Source organism: Myxine glutinosa, chromosome 8 (assembly GCF_964187855.1).
Source record: "Myxine glutinosa chromosome 8, kmMyxGlut1.1, whole genome shotgun sequence".
Classification (NCBI taxonomy): Eukaryota; Metazoa; Chordata; class Myxini; order Myxiniformes; family Myxinidae; genus Myxine; species Myxine glutinosa.
The window spans coordinates 152,251,490-152,270,354 of NC_136268.1; the positions used below are offsets into that span (position 1 = coordinate 152,251,490).

The 18,865-nt window shown below is 48.3% G+C and overlaps 1 protein-coding gene across 1 annotated transcript in view; it reads right to left on the reverse strand.

Moving 5' to 3' along the window:
- DBT (dihydrolipoamide branched chain transacylase E2) overlaps window positions 1-14,199 on the reverse strand; it is a 34,756-nt gene extending 20,557 nt beyond the window's left edge. Inside the window, exons 1-6 of the mRNA XM_068125427.2 lie at window positions 13,879-14,199; window positions 10,804-10,882; window positions 10,624-10,699; window positions 10,301-10,479; window positions 8,866-8,981; window positions 3,319-3,547 (exon numbers count right to left, since the gene is read on the reverse strand). Coding sequence (XP_067981528.1) covers window positions 3,319-3,547; window positions 8,866-8,981; window positions 10,301-10,479; window positions 10,624-10,699; window positions 10,804-10,882; window positions 13,879-13,923 — 724 coding nt within the window. The 5' untranslated portion in view covers window positions 13,924-14,199. The remainder of the gene's footprint in view (window positions 1-3,318; window positions 3,548-8,865; window positions 8,982-10,300; window positions 10,480-10,623; window positions 10,700-10,803; window positions 10,883-13,878) is intronic.
- Between the last annotated feature and the right edge of the window lie 4,666 nt (window positions 14,200-18,865).

The following is an 18,865-nucleotide window of genomic DNA, read 5'->3' on the forward strand; positions in this document are numbered from 1 at the left end:
TCGTATGACCCAGGTACGTGACTGATGGCACCATAAACTTGCACTTGTCTCGACGCAAACGTAGGCCGGAGTCCGAAATCTTCTTCAGAACTCTCTCCAGGTTCTGTAGATGTTCCGCGTCCGTACGACCAGTAACCAGAATATCATCCTGGTAACAAACGACGTTGCGTTCGGCGGCAAACAAACTGTCCATGACACGCTGATAAATTCCAGGTGCAGATTTCACTCCAAAACTAAGTCGGTGGTACCTATACAACCCACGATGCGTGTTGATGGTAAGATACTGTTTCGAATTCTCGTCCAAGCAGAGCTGTAGATAGGCGGATTTGAGATCGAGTTTCGTAAAAGTCTTGCCTCCCATGAGACGAGCATAGAGGTCTTCGATCCTCGGGATTGGATATTTATCCAATGAAGAACACCTGTTCACGGTCATTTTATAATCTCCACATATGCGGATGGACTGGTCCGATTTTATGACTGGAACGATGGGCGCCGCCCATTCGGCATACTGGATTTGCTCGATGATCCCCAGATTTTCAAGATGATCCAGTTCCTTGTCAATCCGCTCACGCAGGGCGAAAGGGACTGGGCGAGCCCTGCAAAATATAGGATTGGCATCCCGGTCAACCCTGAGTTTAGCCGTATGTCCTTTCAAGGTTCCAAGCTCATCCTTGAAGACATCCGGGTACGTATCCAGCACATTTTTGAGTGTGTATGCTGCGGTAGGAGAAACGTTGGCTGCCCGGAGTTGATGAATGCTTTCCCACTTCAGTCGAATTATGCTCAACCAGTTCCTGCCGAGTAAGGAAGGGCCCTTTCCAGGAATGACGATCAGGGGTAGGTGAAACTCACGGTTATCGTAGCCCACCGTGACATCACATGTACCGCAGGGAACAATCTTCTCACCTGTATAGGTGGAGAGTCCATAGGTAGTAGGTTTCAGATGGGGTCGGTCAGCATCACTCCACAGGTTTGTGAAAACAGCATGGCTGATGAGCGAGACGGCCGCACCAGTGTCGACCTCCATTTGCAATGGTCGATTGTTGACGACAACATTGGCAAGAAGAGGGTCCCGCCTATGGTGAGAATCAATATGAAGCAGGTCATACGATTCTGAGTTGTCGGAAACAGAGCTCACCTGGTCAAGCTCGGGTTCCTCCGAACCGATAAACTGATGAATCTTGTCAGCAGCTTTTCCTTTTCCCGATTTGCGAGTGATGCAAGCTGGAGCAATATGGCCAGTTTTCGAACAGAAATGGCAGGTGGCATCTTTGAACCGACACGTCTCCGGAGGGTGCTTTCCGTTGCACCGAAAACAGTTGTTGTGGGTTTGAGACTGCACTGGCTTCTGACGAGGAGCCTTGTTCCAACGTTGTGGCTGAACATGATCCAACCGATTCACAGCAGGGCTGGTACCAGATGAGCGAGTGGCACCGATGCTTGTAGCGTTGCGTTCAGCACTTTCCATGGAAATGGCGGTGTCTCTGGCATTTTGGAACGTCAGTCTTCTCTCAGCAAGCAGGCGTCTACGAGTGCGGTCATCGGACATGCCAACCACCAGCAAATCACGGAGCATGTCATCAATCGTGTCCCCAAACTCACACAGATGTGACAGTTTTTTGAGGTGTGCAATGAAGTCTGCGATCGACTGACCTTGCTGCTGTCTGCACATGTAAAAATTAAACCGACACAAGATGACTGAAGGAGATGGGTTGCAATGTTCCTTCAAAGCGGCCTTGAGCTCTGCATACGTGAGCTCCTGGATTGTCCGAGGCCGAATCAGGTTTTTAACGAGTGTGAACGTCTCACCTCCGCAAACGGACAGGAAGACGGCCTTCATCCGGCCTTCGGTCGCAATGCCGTTCGCCTCGAAGTAGAAAGACAACCGCTCAGAATACGTGTCAAAATCCCCCTCATGAGGGTCGAATTCATCGATATGGCCGAAAGATGTCATGGTCTAGATGTTTACCTTCGTCGCCATGTAAAGTATCTCGACAAACTGCGATCAATTGTCGTACGCGTTTATTCACTCTGCCGATCAAGGCCCGATTCACAGCAGCGCCATCCGAGCTCTGGCGTAGGGATACAACCCGGTCCCGGTGTAGGGATACAACGGTGAACATTTGCACTGCATACATGACAAGCTTAAACTTCAAGCTTAAACTCCGAGCTGTTGAAACGGCAACTATTTTCGGGATCAAGACGCGCTTTGGGGAGCACACTTCCATCGTGTTCGGACTGAAATGTAATGCTATGTTCTTGGTCCACGTTTGGTGTTTGGTTCCATATTTTGTGAATGTCCATATGCACTTCCCACTCTGACGGGATTGACTGTGATCTCGCGAGAGCACGCCTCACGGCCTTGGCCTTCCAAATAAAGCAATATATTACACATACAAAAGGTATTTTAAATCATTTTCAAAAGTTTATAGCCGTGAGGGCAGCATGTAAAATCATACTAAAGGAATCATGAGACTTAAAACCAACCAACAAATATATAATTAAATAATCATTCGCGGTTCCCGATCAAAAATATTTTTTGCGCCCATGAAAAACCGCAAATACGAGGGGCACAGGGCTGCGAATGTAGAAGCAGGTTGCATTTTATGAACTGTGAATAGGCGGGGTCCACGAATGATGGGGTCTTTAACGCGGGGTCCTTTAATACTAGTGGAGCTGCTTTAGTACCTTAATAATGATGTCTTGGACCTTTTGTTTGTGTGGCAGATCATTAGCATGCCTGAATTTTCTACTTGGGAAGGATGGTAAGTCGGCCTCATTTAATTACAAGGTCTACTTACCATCCTTTCCAAGTGCACGTGGCATGGAGGAAAGGAGTTGGACAAAATAATGGCATATGATGGCCGATGAAACCTTCAGAACTAAGCAATCCCACCAAACAGTGCCGTAGGTGGCTGAAGAGTCGATAAATGTGACTCCAATGATGCTTTTGCACCATCGCGCTAAACGTGGGTGGTATGTGCCGAACACGGTCACATGTACTGTGACCCTGCTTGTTCTATTGGGATGTGTTTCTCCAAATTGGTGGCACATGGTACAGCAGCAGCACCGGAATGTATTACCATTTATTATTTATTATATTAAAAAAGCCACAGATGACTGTCGAAAAAGTTTGGCTGAATGCCAAAAAAAGGATTTGTTGAAACACACCTCACGAGTGGTTTCATCAGTCCCCTTGGCGATACATCAAAAAAACGCTGGAAAAACCGAGGGCCGAATTAAGACAATTCCAAAGCAAAATACCAGTCACGACAGGTGAGTGGAATGAGGTAATGAACGTAGGGTTTGGTTCTGCACCTTTTATTGGTTCCGTCTTGTCTTTTTCGATGGCGTCAAAGCTCAAAGCACGAGAAGCTTGAACTTTAGTCCGCGTTTCTGGAACAGGGCTGGCTCGGTAATCCGTTTGTGGAGGTTGTGGAGTTGGTGCAGATAGAATCGCACCAGTTTGCTGATCAAGGTAGGCCAAGATGTCTTCCTTGAGGACACGGTGACCCTTTCCAGAGCCTAGGACTTCAGTGAGCTTCACCTGGGCAAGCAATGCAAGTGAAAGTATATAAACATTTTTTATAATAATGATGCTTATCCTTCAAGTGCTTGAACAGCAACCCTGAAAATTATGCAAATTTTCCTGAGTATTGAGACCAATTTCAGGAGCAAACTGCTGAACTTTCTATGCTCTGCCACCTTACAAGGTATTCCATACCTAATTTGGCAAGAGACAAATTATCCCCAAATCATATAGCAACGCACTCGAGTGAAATTGTAAAATTTGAATTGCAAGACTGAAAAGGTTCGACGAGATGTACTTCCCAGAACAGTTCTGTATACCTAACTCGGAGGAGGATGTTATTGCGGAAGTGAAGGGGAGATTTGGATTGAGCTGGCTGGCATTCCTATATAAAAAAAAAAAAAAAAAACACCTTTAGAGGCCATTTTTCCCCGCAAGGCGGGGGTTGGCCTTTTTCGGGAACCGTGGTTGTTGTTGTTTTTCGGTCCCCTTTTTGAAGCAATGTTTTACGGCCGGATGCCCTTCCTGACGCCAACCCTTTTTGCCGCCTTTAACGACAAACAGGGAATTACCAGTGAACTGGTACTCAATTAGCCGACCTCGGAAGGATGACAGGCTGAGTCAACCCCCCTGGTGTTAATTCAGCGATTAGACCGGGATTCGAACCCAGGATCCTAGGATCCTAAGCCGGCACCCTAGCCGCTAGCCCAACACCAGGGTTGGGCATTCCTATATGAACACACATTATTGTCTGAGGATACTTAGAAACCTGGGTTCAAACCCCAAGTACAGCACTGTATTTCATAGTACATTGTCTCGTCATTATGTCCTCCGTTGTGTAATGGATGCACAAGCTCCTCCATTAATCTGACATTTAAGCACAAAATGCACAAGGATAAATGAGCAGCATATCATCCACATAACCTATAGTTTGTTACAATTGTTGGTGAAACACATAGCAAAGTCAAAATGAGAGGGGAACATCTATTGAGAGATGTGATTGAAGAAAAACTACGAGGAAAAAGACCAAGAGGCAGACATAGAGGGAAATGCTGGAGAGACAGAGAAAGATGCACAACTTTCCATCTCTGGAGGACGCACAAGGAAAGTTGATGTAGGAGGCAATTTGGCCCATCAAGTCTGTGCTACATACACATTAATTCAATCTATCTGAATTGACAAGAGGGTGCAGCTATGTGCACACCTCACCCAACCCCTCCCCCCCCCCCAAAACTAACCCCCTTTCCAAAGAAGAGAAGGCCACAAAAAAACCCTCTACGCCTTCATTCGTCTCATGTCCCTGAGCAAGTCTGTGTCAAGTTAGATGAAGGTATGATAACACTCCATCTTCGTCTAGAAGTTTGATTAAAAGCGAGTTGGTGCTGATCGGGGGGGGGGGGGGGGGGGGTTCTTCCTTCTATTCACGCTTGCCGTGTTCCCCATCGTTTTTATAATTTATTCAACCCGTTTCAATCTGAAATGCAATCTTCATACCTCCTCTGCAGCTGGTCCTGGTGGAATTGGCACAAATTCTCAAGAATTGTGCCTCGGCACTATCCTCAGGTCTTTCACAGAAGGTGTTTCCTTCATCTTGGAACATCGCAAACAACATCCCTACTCAGAAGAGTGGTTCCAAGTCTGATCTACTCAACGGCAAACTGGTCAGTCGTCTCCACATCAGAAGAAAAGTGATGGAATCTAACCATCATTGCTGCAGACATGACACATTACTCCTGAAACCATCTCTCAGGTTATAGTCCGGCAGCTAAGCTAAATATAGCATAACAATTGTGCATTTTGTGAGGAAAGCACCAAATTTGGCACACTAGTAGACTATCATATTATGAAAAGATCTGGATATTGGGCCATCTCAGATTCAGAGATTTGATTTTTGCAAGATTTGCAGATTTTGCAGATTTGCAAGCTGAGATTGCAACGCCAGGGACGGCCGACTCCTTCCTGCGAGCTGCCCATGTCACCCGCACAAGAAGAGCTCATCAAATCACTGCAGCGGCACTGCACATCCTGCAACACCATGCGTATGAACGCCACTGTATGACATATGCTGATGATGCAGAAGACCTGCCTAAGTTCGAAAACTGGTGTCACCAGAGAGGAGAAGACATTCCCAACTTTCAGTACTGGGCAACTGTGCTGGAACTAGAGATGTTGGTACTGGTCTACGTGCGTTCTCTGCGGCAGGCTTCATTCACGATGTACCTTGACGCCCTGACGGAACTGGTCCCATGGTTCTATGCCTTAGACCACACACACTATGCCAGGTGGGTCCCTGTTCACCTGAGGGACATGGTTGCACTCCCAATGAAGCACCCAGATGTAGCCAGAGAATTCAGGGCTGGCAACTTCACTGTACAGAAGACGAAGGTGTTCTCTTCGATCCCAATCGACCAGGCGCATGAACAGAATAACGCCTGCATCAAAGGAGATGGTGGAGCAGTCGGCCTCACTGACAACTCAAGTGCCCTGCGGCGTTGGATGATTGCCGGGCCAGAAGTTGCCAGGGCCATAGAAGAGTTCTAAGATGGCCATCAACACTGGGGAAGGCGAGAGGACACACGTCATCATGACCAGACACCAAGCGTGCAGACCTCTTTCGCCAAGGATGTCCGCGCCCTTGTCAGCGTCATAGAGGAGCTTGGCAACCCCTTTGAGGAAGAGAGCATGGATCTGGTTGTCCTTGACACAAAGGAAATTGCAGGTCCTGCTGCAGTTGAGACTGTCAGGAATGTGAAGAAGATTGGCCAATAGCAGTTCCAGGCTTTCACCAGAGAATGCCTGGTGGAAAGGACCAAGCCAATTGATGATGCAATTCGTCGGAACAAGCTGAAGGTGTCATTTTGGAAAACGGCTGCCACAGCCATCAGGGGCTGAATTTGAGATGGCCCAATATCAAAATCTGTTCATAATAGGATAGTCTACTAGTGTGCCAAATTTGGTGCTTTCCTCACAAAATGCATAATTGTTATGCTAAGTTGCCCCACTATTACTATTGTGGCCTCCACCCCAATCAACATGTTGCTTCTTTACCTTTATGGATGGATATTCCAAATCTCAATCAGGAAGTCAGTCATGTCTGGACATTTCTTGAACCTTCAAAACTTAATATTCAAGCTATCTGCTAATGATAATCAGGTTGTCCTTCCTGAGGTTATTCAATGTTCTTCATAAGCATATACAACTGGCCACTTGATGGGTATTCTGTCTCAAAGTGTTGTTGCGGCAGGTAATACCACAGGGCAGCTTTGTAGCACCAAACTTATTCTTGGCCCACATCTTGGTCTACAAGTATCAAATCAAAGCAATTGAAATGGCGATTAATACTTCTTTTTTTTCTTTTTTTGTATACTGAATCGAGGCTCGTGAAAGAGCTAACATTGACTTCACAAACAAATCAACCAGACAAACAAAATATATAAAAAGGAGCGGAAAACAAGATGGGGAGAGAGGGGGAAGCACACAAACACAACATTTGAGAGCAGGGAGATGTGTGGAAGGGAGAGGGCTTGGGGGGAGGAGGCATGGGAAGGGGGGCTGGGGAGGGAGAAGTATAAAACACAAGGACACCAAGGACTTCCAGGACAGAAGTTGGTATTTCAAAAAGGTGGAATTGGGGTGAAATTAGCGGGGGTAGAAAAGATCAAGGTTTTGGATGGGGGAAGATAAGAGATGGTGGTGAACAGCTGTTTTAAAGACCTGGAGGGTGGAGTGGGATTGAAGAGAGTGAGGGAGTTTGTTCCAGAGGCGGGAGAAAAGAGGAGTGAAGGTGAGCAGAGAGTCTTGATTTTGGCAGTTTGACCATAAGAGGGTTGCAGGCAGATCTTGTGTGACCTGTAGGAATATTTGGGGGACAGAGCCCAGAGAGAGCTGGGGGGGCAAGGCCAGAGAGGAGTCGGTAGAAGACGGAAAGACCACCAACCTGCCTGCGGTGAGTGAGTGAGAGGCCCTTGGAGTTAGCTTCATCGCGGGTGATTCCAATGATTCTGAATGCTTTGGTTTCAACAGCGTGAAGACGAGCTAGGTGTGAGGCAGGAGCACCAACCCAGAGGGGAGAGCAGTATTCCATTGAGCTGCGGATGAAAGCCTTGTATGTGGTGAGGAGCTCAGGTGTGCCAAGGAAGGACTTCGCACGACGGAGGATGCCCAGTCGGCGACTGGCTTTGGAGGCCAGATTTGAAATGTGGTTTTCCCAGGAAAGATCATGGCAGATAGTGAGACCCAAAAGCTTGAGTGACAGAACTTCTTGGAGAGGATTATTCAGAAAGTGGATGGGAGGGTTGTCCAGTCGGTCTTTTCGGAAAGACATCGTAAGAGTGTGAGATTTGTCAGGATTGAAAGACATGTTCCACTTGTTTGCCCAGTCTGTGATTTTGTCCAGGTCTGCAGAGTGCAGAGAGTGAGGAGGCTGCAGACTGCCGATCTGAGGGATGAAGAATGGAGTGACAGAGAGTAGAGTCATCAGCAAAGAGATAGAGGATTTTCAAGAGAGTCAGAGAGATCATTGATGAAGACCAGAAAAAGCACAGGGCCCAGAACACTGCCTTATGAAACTCCAGCCTGAACAGGAAGAGGAGATGAGAGAAACCCATTCAGGGCCACACGTTGACTACGACTAGAGAGGAAGTCCGCCAGCCATGCATGGAGATTTCCATGGATACCAAAAGAGGAGAGTTTGGTGAGCAGAGCGGGGTGCCAGACCGTATCGAAGGCACGTGATATGTCAAGGGAGACTGCTCTAATTTCCTGTTTGGCATTGAGGACCTCCATCCATTGTTGAGAAAGCAGAAGCAGCATGTCCAGAGTAGAGTGTCCAGGTCTGAAACCAAATTGATGATCAGAGATCAAGCCATTGGAGAAGAGGAAAGATTTCATATCTGAAGCAATGATGGATTCCATGACTTTGCTGATAATTGGGAGAAGGCTGATTGGTCTGTAGTTGCTGGGATCTGTTTTTGCACCTTTTTTGTGCAAAGCGGTGATGTTGGCAGATTTCCAAGCAGATGGAAGATGACCTTGAGCAAAAGAGAGGGTGAAGAGAACAGAGAGAGGGAGTGAAAGAGAGGAAGAACAGGATTTTAGGACCCGTGGGCTGATGCCGTCAGGTCCAGTTGCAGAATCCGAGTCGAGGGTTGACAGAAACTTTTCCACCTTGTCAGGAGGAAAGGACACAGAGTCCAGGAGCAGCTGGGTACGACTGGGTACGGTGGGTACAGAGAGGGATGGGTTTGGGACACAAGATTGAGAGGCAAACACAGAGCTGATATAGAATACTTGAATTCTATATCAGAATTTTAAAAAAAATACAAATATTATCTCACATTGTGCTCTGCAGCAAGCCGGCGCACGGCAGGTGTAGCGAGCGACTTGCGCTGACCTTCAGCTGCATCCCCTCCAACTTCTTGAGCAACATCTTCATCCATTTGCACCACGTCATCTGCACAGATGCAATTGTCCTTTGTACTCTCTCAATCTCTCACTACACCCCATCACTATCCACTCCCCCCCCCCCCCCCACCTCCCCACACTTGCCTTTCTCACCTGTCTCAACACCCATCCTCTCCCCTCGTCTGCCCGTTTCAATCTCAACACACATCCTCTCCCCTCATCTGCCCATTCTCCCCCTCTTTCCCCCCTCCCTCCCCCCACAGCTCTCAGAGACTGAAGTTGGAATTCTTTAGATCCCTCTCACTCTTGCATCCACTCCTGCCACCCTGTCTCTCTCTCCACCCTTCCATCTTAGTTTTGTTACGTTTGACTTCTTTTCTTTTATTTTTTTTACCTCTGACATCGAAGGTGGACGGAAGTTATGTTTCCACCCTGTTTGTCTGCCTGTGTGATTGTCTGTGAGCAGAATATGTCAAGAAGTTATGGACGGATTTGTACGAAAGTTGGTGGACAGGATGGGAGTGTGATAAGGACGTATCGACCTAAATTTGATGAAGATGCAGATACGAGAATTTTAAAGTGATTCTTCAGCATTGAGAGATTGGGCAAAAAACGATATATAGCACGATATCTCAATAAGTTGTGGACAGATTCGGACTAAACTTTGTGGACAAGTTTGGTAGGTGACAATAACAAGCCAATTAGATTTTGGTTAAGGTCTGGATGCATAACCGGCCTATCAAGGGGAACCTGTTCAGCCTGGCAGAGGTATCTGCTCTACCGAGTGCCGTTCTAGTTTTACCATTTTATTTCAACAGAAAAAAGGCAAATCTCAGAGACGATCGCCACGGGCATTATTTTCATTTATTTATTTTCACAGGAAAATGATTTTGGGAGCCAGGCCAGATTGTCGTGTTTTGCTTTTAAAACATCTGTACGTGCTTGCCTTAAACGAGAGTTTTGTTCTTACCAAGAGGTTTCGAGTTAACGATTTGTCTGAAGATTTTTATTTATTTATTATAATCAATAATGATTTTCTTCTGTTTTTACTTTTCCTCGATAGAATACGGGTTTCAAATCCTCGGTTTTTCTATTTTTAAGAAATAAAGGACTTCAAAAGACTCGGTCTCTGTCCTGTTCCGTTCTCTCTCTCGTTCTCTCTCTCTCTCATTTCCAGCACTACCATGCACACTACCATGTAAGGGAAGTGTTATTCATTCTTTGGAAATGCGCTCCCTCTCATATCTCCCCACTCCACCACTCACTTTAAAATAGCTCAGAAATCCTCCAATGTACCATGGCTCTCATCATATCAACATCTCACTTTCCACCCCCTCTAACCAGGATGCCCTTTTATTTGTATAGCACCTTTGGATTCCGTCTCTATGTCGAGCAGTGGTCGCCCCACATACGCCGTGGCTTCAGGAGCATAGTGCAGACGTTTCACTACTCCATCATAGCGGCTGGTGATTGTGACAGATGCTTTGTCACTCTGCACCTCACACACCGGCTCAAATTGAGCCACCCTGGTACCCTCGGTCACAAACCTGGCCAGACGGGGAAAATATCGATATAGTTAAATACTGGCCAATCACAATGAAGGACTAAATCTTTGCTCCCAATAGGCAATACCTAATACCTCATGAGCATGTGCTTCATGTCAAGTGGAGAAAAAAAACCAAAAAACTTACCATTCTTTGATGGTAACTTCTCTTATCCCCTCTCCAATGTCTGAGAGATTGAACTGTACGATCGGAAGAGAAGAAACTGGAAACAAGAGGTCACAAGGTCAGCTCAATGAGAAAGAAACATCAAGCAACGAGTCTGAAGCATAAGAAATTTTAAAATCCTCAAATTAATGTGGGCCGTACTTGCAGAAAGATGCAGACGATGGGCCGGTTGCTGGACTCCATGCTTCCAGATTCCAATTGCAGCTCGAATACTCACAACCTGAAGACAAATGCGGTTTCCTTGCCTCTCGTATCATAATAATGAAAGGCTCAGTTGTGGACGGACTTTGAAACTTATCTTATGCACTTCAACCTGGTGACTTCCGTATTTTTTGGCGTAAAAGTTGATACTTTCTCCCCTCCCGGAAGTCAGGCGGTGTCAGCGAGAAAGGTGTTCGGGACTGCCGCCAGCCATAGACTACGTTGGGGACTACCAAGAAAACCGGAGAGCTAAACGTGGCTACAAAGCTAGCCAATGCTGATAATGGTTCCGTAGGTTGTTTTACATACTGCACCTCCATATGACAAGTTGATAAACTGTTGATCAATATGACAAGTTAACAATAAGTTGTTGAAAAGCTATTCACATTCCTCATTTATCCGGAAATCCCGCAAAGTAATTCAAATAATATACACAAAACAGCTCTTTTAAATATATGACCCTGGAAGTTCTGCGAGCAGCGTAGTTGATGTAGCAAAAATAATAATAATAATAATAATAATAATAATAACGATGTAATAAAGCATATATGAATTAATACTAATATTAACAATAACGCAATTAATACCACAATTAATACTTTTATTAACAATAAATATGAATTCATACTTTCCCCTTGTATAGAGGGACGTGGAAGTTGGAGTGTGAAGAGAATGACGGAGATCTGTAATCTGGTGGTGAAAGAAGGCCGCATTCCAGTGGATTGGGAACTGAGTACCCTCGTCCCTCTATACAAGGGGAAAGGTGACCCTCTGGAGTGTGGCTCGTACCGAGCGATAAAGTTATTGGAGCATGGAATGCAGGTATTGGAAAGGGTGTTGGAGAGGAGGATACGAAGAAAGTGAAGATCGACGAAATGCAGTTTGGATTCATGCCAGGAAGAGGAACGACAGACGCACTTTTTATTGTGAGGCAGTTGCAGAAGTACTTGGAGAAAAGGAAGAAGTTGGATTATTTGGGAGTGGTGGTTCTGGATCCTGGGAGTGGTGGTTCTGAATCCTGGGAGTGGTGGTTCTGAATCCTGGGAGTGGTGGTTCTGAATCCTGGGAGTGGTGGTTCTGAATCCTGGGAGTGGTGGTTCTGAATCCTGGGAGTGGTGGTTCTGAATCCTGGGAGTGGTGGTTCTGAATCCTGGGAGTGGTGGTTCTGAATCCTGGGAGTGGTGGTTCTGAATCCTGGGAGTGGTGGTTCTGGATCCTGGGAGTGGTGTTTCTGAATCCTGGGAGTGGTGGTTCTGAATCCTGGGAGTGGTGGTTCTGAATCCTGGGAGTGGTGGTTCTGAATCCTGGGAGTGGTGGTTCTGAATCCTGGGAGTGGTGGTTCTGAATCCTGGGAGTGGTGGTTCTGAATCCTGGGAGTGGTGGTTCTGAATCCTGGGAGTGGTGGTTCTGAATCCTGGGAGTGGTGGTTCTGAATCCTGGGAGTGGTGGTTCTGAATCCTGGGAGTGGTGGTTCTGAATCCTGGGAGTGGTGGTTCTGAATCCTGGGAGTGGTGGTTCTGAATCCTGGGAGTGGTGGTTCTGAATCCTGGGAGTGGTGGTTCTGAATCCTGGGAGTGGTGGTTCTGAATCCTGGGAGTGGTGGTTCTGGATCCTGAGAGTGGTGTTTCTGAATCCTGGGAGTGGTGGTTCTGAATCCTGGGAGTGGTGGTTCTGAATCCTGGGAGTGGTGGTTCTGAATCCTGGGAGTGGTGGTTCTGAATCCTGGGAGTGGTGGTTCTGAATCCTGGGAGTGGTGGTTCTGAATCCTGGGAGTGGTGGTTCTGAATCCTGGGAGTGGTGGTTCTGAATCCTGGGAGTGGTGGTTCTGGATCCTGGGAGCTGTGGTTCTGAATTCTGGGAGCTGTGGTTCTGAATTCTGGGAGTGGTGGTTGTGGATCCTCGGAGTGGTGGTTCTGAATCCTGGGAGTGGTGGTTCTGAATCCTGGGAGTGGTGGTTCTGAATTCTGGGAGTGATGGTTCTGGATCCTAGGAGTGGTGTTTATTATCGGACCAAAATGTTTCCCAGAAATGACATAGCGTATTAAGGCACACACGGACACATGGATTGTGTTCCAGTTGCAATTTTTCGAGATGAACCACGCGGGTATGTCCTAATATTGGGGTATGTCCTCCGAGCTACCCAGCCTGGGTCCGAATGTCGACCCAGCTATAAACCCTCACCCTGGTGCTCCGCATGAAAGGCGATGCACCAAATGCATGTTAAGTCGGGGGTCCCGTCTGCTGGCATTAGTTGATGGACGTTAACGACCCAACGATGACTTCTCAAAGAGCGGGCGAGTCCAAATTGACCAAATGACCAAATTACAACTTGCTGAACAAATTACCAGAACCACCATTCCCAGGATCCAGAGTCCGCAAGGAGCCAAGTGGTCCGTTCTTCTTGGAGGTTTCTCGACAACAGGTTACACTCACCGTTTGCCATCTCAGTGTGTGATTGCTACCTGGGAAGCCTGGGGTTGGCTTATACGGTTAAGGTGATTGGCTTAAGGTATCGAGGTCTTGAGTTTGAGCACCTGTCGTGCTGTTGAATTAACACCAGGTGGGTCGACTCAGCCCATCATCCTTCAAGGGTGATAAAATGACTGACTACCTGCTTACTGGGAACCGGGGGCACTGCATCAGCAGCACTTCCAGAAATGATGCAACCAGCAGTGAGAGGCTGCAGACGAAACACCAACGCCGTCTGATCAGCAGCTTCTGAACTACCAACGTATTCACCAGGTAGTTCGTACGTGTCAGGTAAACGTCCTTCTTCGGATATGTATGAAGGGCACGCGGACATACTAATGGTGGAACAGTGACCGTGACGTCCCCTCCACCGCGTCCCTACATTTATAGACGCACATGTGAATGGAACACAATAAGGATGACGGACACAAGGTATCAGTTACAACAGGTGCGCTCCATCCTCGGACTCGCACTACCCGGGGTCTTGAGGTCACACCGTCACCGTGTGTCTGTAACCCAAAATGACAAACATCAGCCAACACTCACCCAAGTCCTGTTGCGTTCTAACAGCACACGTAGCGCCGCCGCCATGCCGGCGGAAATCAACGACCCTTTAAAACGAGCCAATCAACGGCGACCTCCTCCATAGACACGACCCATGTTTGTCCGTCACGTCCCAGGTTCGACGCTTTCAGGAGCACAACTCGGTGGCGTTTATTACATTACAAAATAAACCAACAACGTGATTGTGAGCCGTGATGGGCGGTTCCTAAACACACCATTTCCTGTACTTAAACGTACAATGCAAGTTGAGGACGAGGAAGAAGAGCGCGCACACCCTTCAATTTAAATGGACTTCCGGTATCTGAAGGAAACTCAAGATACACCAGCTTGTCAAGTCATACAAAGGAGACAGAGTGCGACATAAGGACAATCACACGATTAAATTATTGCAAAACTGTCAACATAATATTTAATTAAATTCGCCGTCTCCACCGAGGGTTTTCAGAGCTGTCCCATAATGCCGTGCGCGGCGCCATGGTGGTTGTGTTCACTTCCTTGGCAACGAGAGCATCATAGCTCCACAATCCAGCACGGTTGTAAACTCGTCTTTCTGACTTACTGCTGTGTCGTGTTCATATATTTACGATGCATTGGACGCATGAGGGCGTGTCACAATCCTTTACGGAATCGGGGAAGAAGAAGATGAGTGAGCTTTTGGCGGGCATTTGGAATAAAGTCTCTTGTTGTTCGCCTGTGGTCCGGATCTTGATTCTTCTTCTGAAACGCAACAAAGTTGGCGACGAGGATGGGTTACGAGGCGGTGACGAGGTGAGAAAGGAGAGCTCCTCGTCGGATTATACAACAGCAAAGGCTCAACTGGTTATTTAAATTGTTACTGTAGCGACCCATGGGTCCCCCAAGCGAGACCAGCAACAGAATCGCCTTGCTCCAGCCGGTGACGTAACCGGCGGGCAAACCACGGCGCCGGGGTGGCCGGTCACGTGACCACCAAAGCGTGCCGCGCGTGCGGTTATAATCCTTTGCACCTGTCGGTCACGTGACCACCAAAGCGCGCCTCGCCTAAGAGGCGTGGCTTTCGGTTTCGGTTGTGCTTTCTGGTTTTGATATATATGCAGCCCGATAAACGGGCTTTTCAGAGTTCCCGAGTTGGTTTTTACAATAAACATCTTCTCGGACGAGTTTGTGTCTTGCCCGTCACTTCGTCCGTCTCAAGCAAGGGCCCTGCTCTTCATTACAGTATAAAGCAAACGACTCACGATTTGGGTATCGCTATAGTCCAGTCAAATGGTGCCTTGACCCACCACTAATTGGAAAAGATTGTTTCTCTGTTGGATTCTCCTCTGATATACCCCAGGAATACCATATCAAAGATAGAGGTGAATGCGAGGGGTGGAAGGGGTCTCAATATGCTAATTTATGTTAATTAGGTCCGAACTTCAATTTCAAAGGAACAAGCTAAACAAGAACTGTCACTTTAAAACTGCTGGCTACCCAGGGGGCAAGAGTGGTCAACCAGACACGGTCTGCTATAAAAGGTCGTTGTATACGGTTGGATTCCTTAGACCCCCAGCAACAACTTCCAGGTGGACAACCTTTCCAACAGGCTACTGGAACTGTGCAATTCAAGATGGCGTCCAAGATGGTCGCCATATTTTTAAATCTCCATATTGTCGTCAATTGTTATCTTATTTTCATGTGCAATACTTTGTTTCTCTGGTGTTCAAGGTCAGGGAATCTATTTATGATGGTTGCAGAGTGATATGATGTGTTTTATGCCATTTGTCTCGTAAAAATCATGTGGGCAGAAATGTCCAAAACTGTGTGATCTGTAGTGGTCAGATCAGAAATTTGCATGTAGTGTAGCATATCAATAGCTTGCATGTAGGCCTACTCTAGTTGCTAGTATGCATAACATGGTGGTGGTTTTGCTGTTGCAGGTGATTGCATGAGAGGTACGATGATGACCCAGGCAGAGAAACGGGTGGTGGAAGGAAGCTTGTCACTGAAAAAGGAACCCAAGAGGAGACGCCAGGACACTGACATTGACTACACAAAGTGCATAATATGTCAAGGACTTGGTGCAAAGGGACTATATAATATTACAACGACAGACAAACTAGTTTTGGCCATGAAGGCTCGACAAGATGAGACATTTGAGAGACTCAAATATGATTTGGCGACTGATACATGGCTGACAGACAAAATGCCCAATGGCACAGTAAATGTTGAAACTGGTACACGAATGAAAAGTTACAAACTTGCTGCAAAGAAGAACATTGGAAGCAGTGATGCTGAAGACTTGAACCAGCCTGGGTGCAGTACCTCTTCCCAGCATTCAAGGTTAACCAGGACCAACACACCAACATTTGATGCGAAGAATGCATGCCTCATCTGCAACAAACGGTGGATGCGTGGCAAAGAGCCAACATGCAAAGTATCTACAGAAAACAGTCAGCAAAACATCATAGATAAGGCAAAGCAACTAAACAGAGAGGACATTCTCCTCAAACTGGTTGGTAAAGGGCATGACATGGTGGCCAATGATATATCATACCACAAGCCATGCATGGCTTCATGCAAAGCACATCGTGTCCCCACTGGGAAATCAACAACACAAAACTTGTATGATGTTGCATTTGAGCGACTCCTAGAACAGCTACAGACCCTCCTTTTCCATGACATGTGTGGGTACTTGGTGAAGTCACTGCGGGACCAATACAGGGCCATTTTACGAGAGCTAGGAGTAAAAACAGCAGACTCGTACCGATCTATCACCCTCAAATTGAGGCTGCAACAGAAGTATGGCAAGCGAATTTCCATCCTCGATCAAACATGTGGATCAGGATTCATTTGCGCATCAACCATACGCCTTGGTGATGCACTGGAGAAACTGAGGCACCTAGAAGCAACGCAACATGAGGATGAAAAGCATCGTACACTTCAGCATGCAGCAAAGATACTCCGAGCAGATTGCAAGCAATGCAAATGACCGGTGGTTTACTCGCACCCACTTTTGATACAACCCCACTTTCATTGGACATGCTTTGACACAACCCTCTTGGATACAACCCCGATACACACACACACACACACACACACACACACACACACACATCCCCCATACCCCCACCCACACACCCACACACAAACACCCCCACACCTCTCCACCCACACGCACACCCCTCCACACATATATACACACACACACCCCTCCACACATACACACACACACACACATCCAACCCCTCCTCCTCCACATGCACACCCCAACCCCTCCCCACAGACACGCATAGCCACCACCCCCCCCCCCCCCCACACCCACACACACGCACATCCACACATCCACATCCACACACACAAACACATCCCCACATGCATACACAAATAAACATACACACATTCCCAGACCCCCCCCCCCCCACACACACACACACACATCCCCCCTACCCCCACCCACACACTCACACCCACACACACACAAACACCCCCACACCCCTCCCCCCACACACACATCCACACACACACATCCCCCCACACACATACACACACACACACACACACACACACACACATCCAACCCCCCCTCCTCCAAACGCACACCCCAACCTCCCCCCCACCCACAGACACACATATCCACCACCCCCCCCCACACCCACACACACATCCACACACATGCACATCCACACACACACACAAACACATCCCCACATGTATACACACACACACATACACACATCCCCAGACACCCCCACCCCACACACACACCCCCACACAAACACACACACACATCCCCCCACCCCCCACCCCCAACACACCCCCCCACCCATAACACACACACACACACACCAAACCCCCCCACACACATACACACATCCCCCCCCCACACACACACACAGCCCCCCCCCCTAAACACACATCCCCCCAACCCCCACCCACACACACACACACCCACACACAAACACCACCACACCCCTCCCCCCACACGCACACCCCCACACCCTCCCCCCACACGCACACCCACACACCCCCCCTCCACACGTACACACACACACACACACATCCACCCCCCCCCCCCAAACACACACATATCCACCCCCCCCCCCCCCTACACCCACACACAACATCCACACACCCCTCCCCCCACACACACCCCTCCGCACATACACACACACACCCCTCCACACACACACACACACACACATCCAACCCTTCCTCCTCCACACGCACACCCCAACCCCATCCTTCACACACACACATATCCACCCCCCCCCCCCCACACCCACACACACATCCACATCCACACACACGCACATCCACACATCCACATCCCCACACACACACACACACACACACACACACACACACACACATCCAACCCCCCCTCCTCCACACGCACACCCCAACCTCCCCCCCACACACATACACACATCCCTCCCCCCCCCCCCCACACACACATCCCCCCCTAAACACACATCCCCCCAACCCCCATCCACACACACCCACACACAAACACCCCCACACCCCTCCCCCACATGCACACACACACACCCCTCCCCCCACACGCACACCCACACACACCCCCTCCACACATACACACACACACACATCCACCCCCCCCCCACTCCACACACACACCCCAACCCCCCCCCCCCCCAAACACACATATCCACCCCCCCTACACCCACACACACACACAGACATCCACACACCCCTCCGGCCTCCCCCCACACACACACCCCTCCGCACATACACACACACACCCCTCCACACACACACATGCACACACACACACATCCAACCCCCCCCCCCACCCTCCTCCACACGCACACCCCAACCTCCCCCCCGCCCACAGACACACATATCCACCCCCCCCCCACACCCACACACAAATCCACACACATGCACATCCACACATGTATACACACACAAACACACACATACACACACATCCCCAGACACCCACACACCCCCACGCACACAAACCCCCACACAAACACACGCACACATC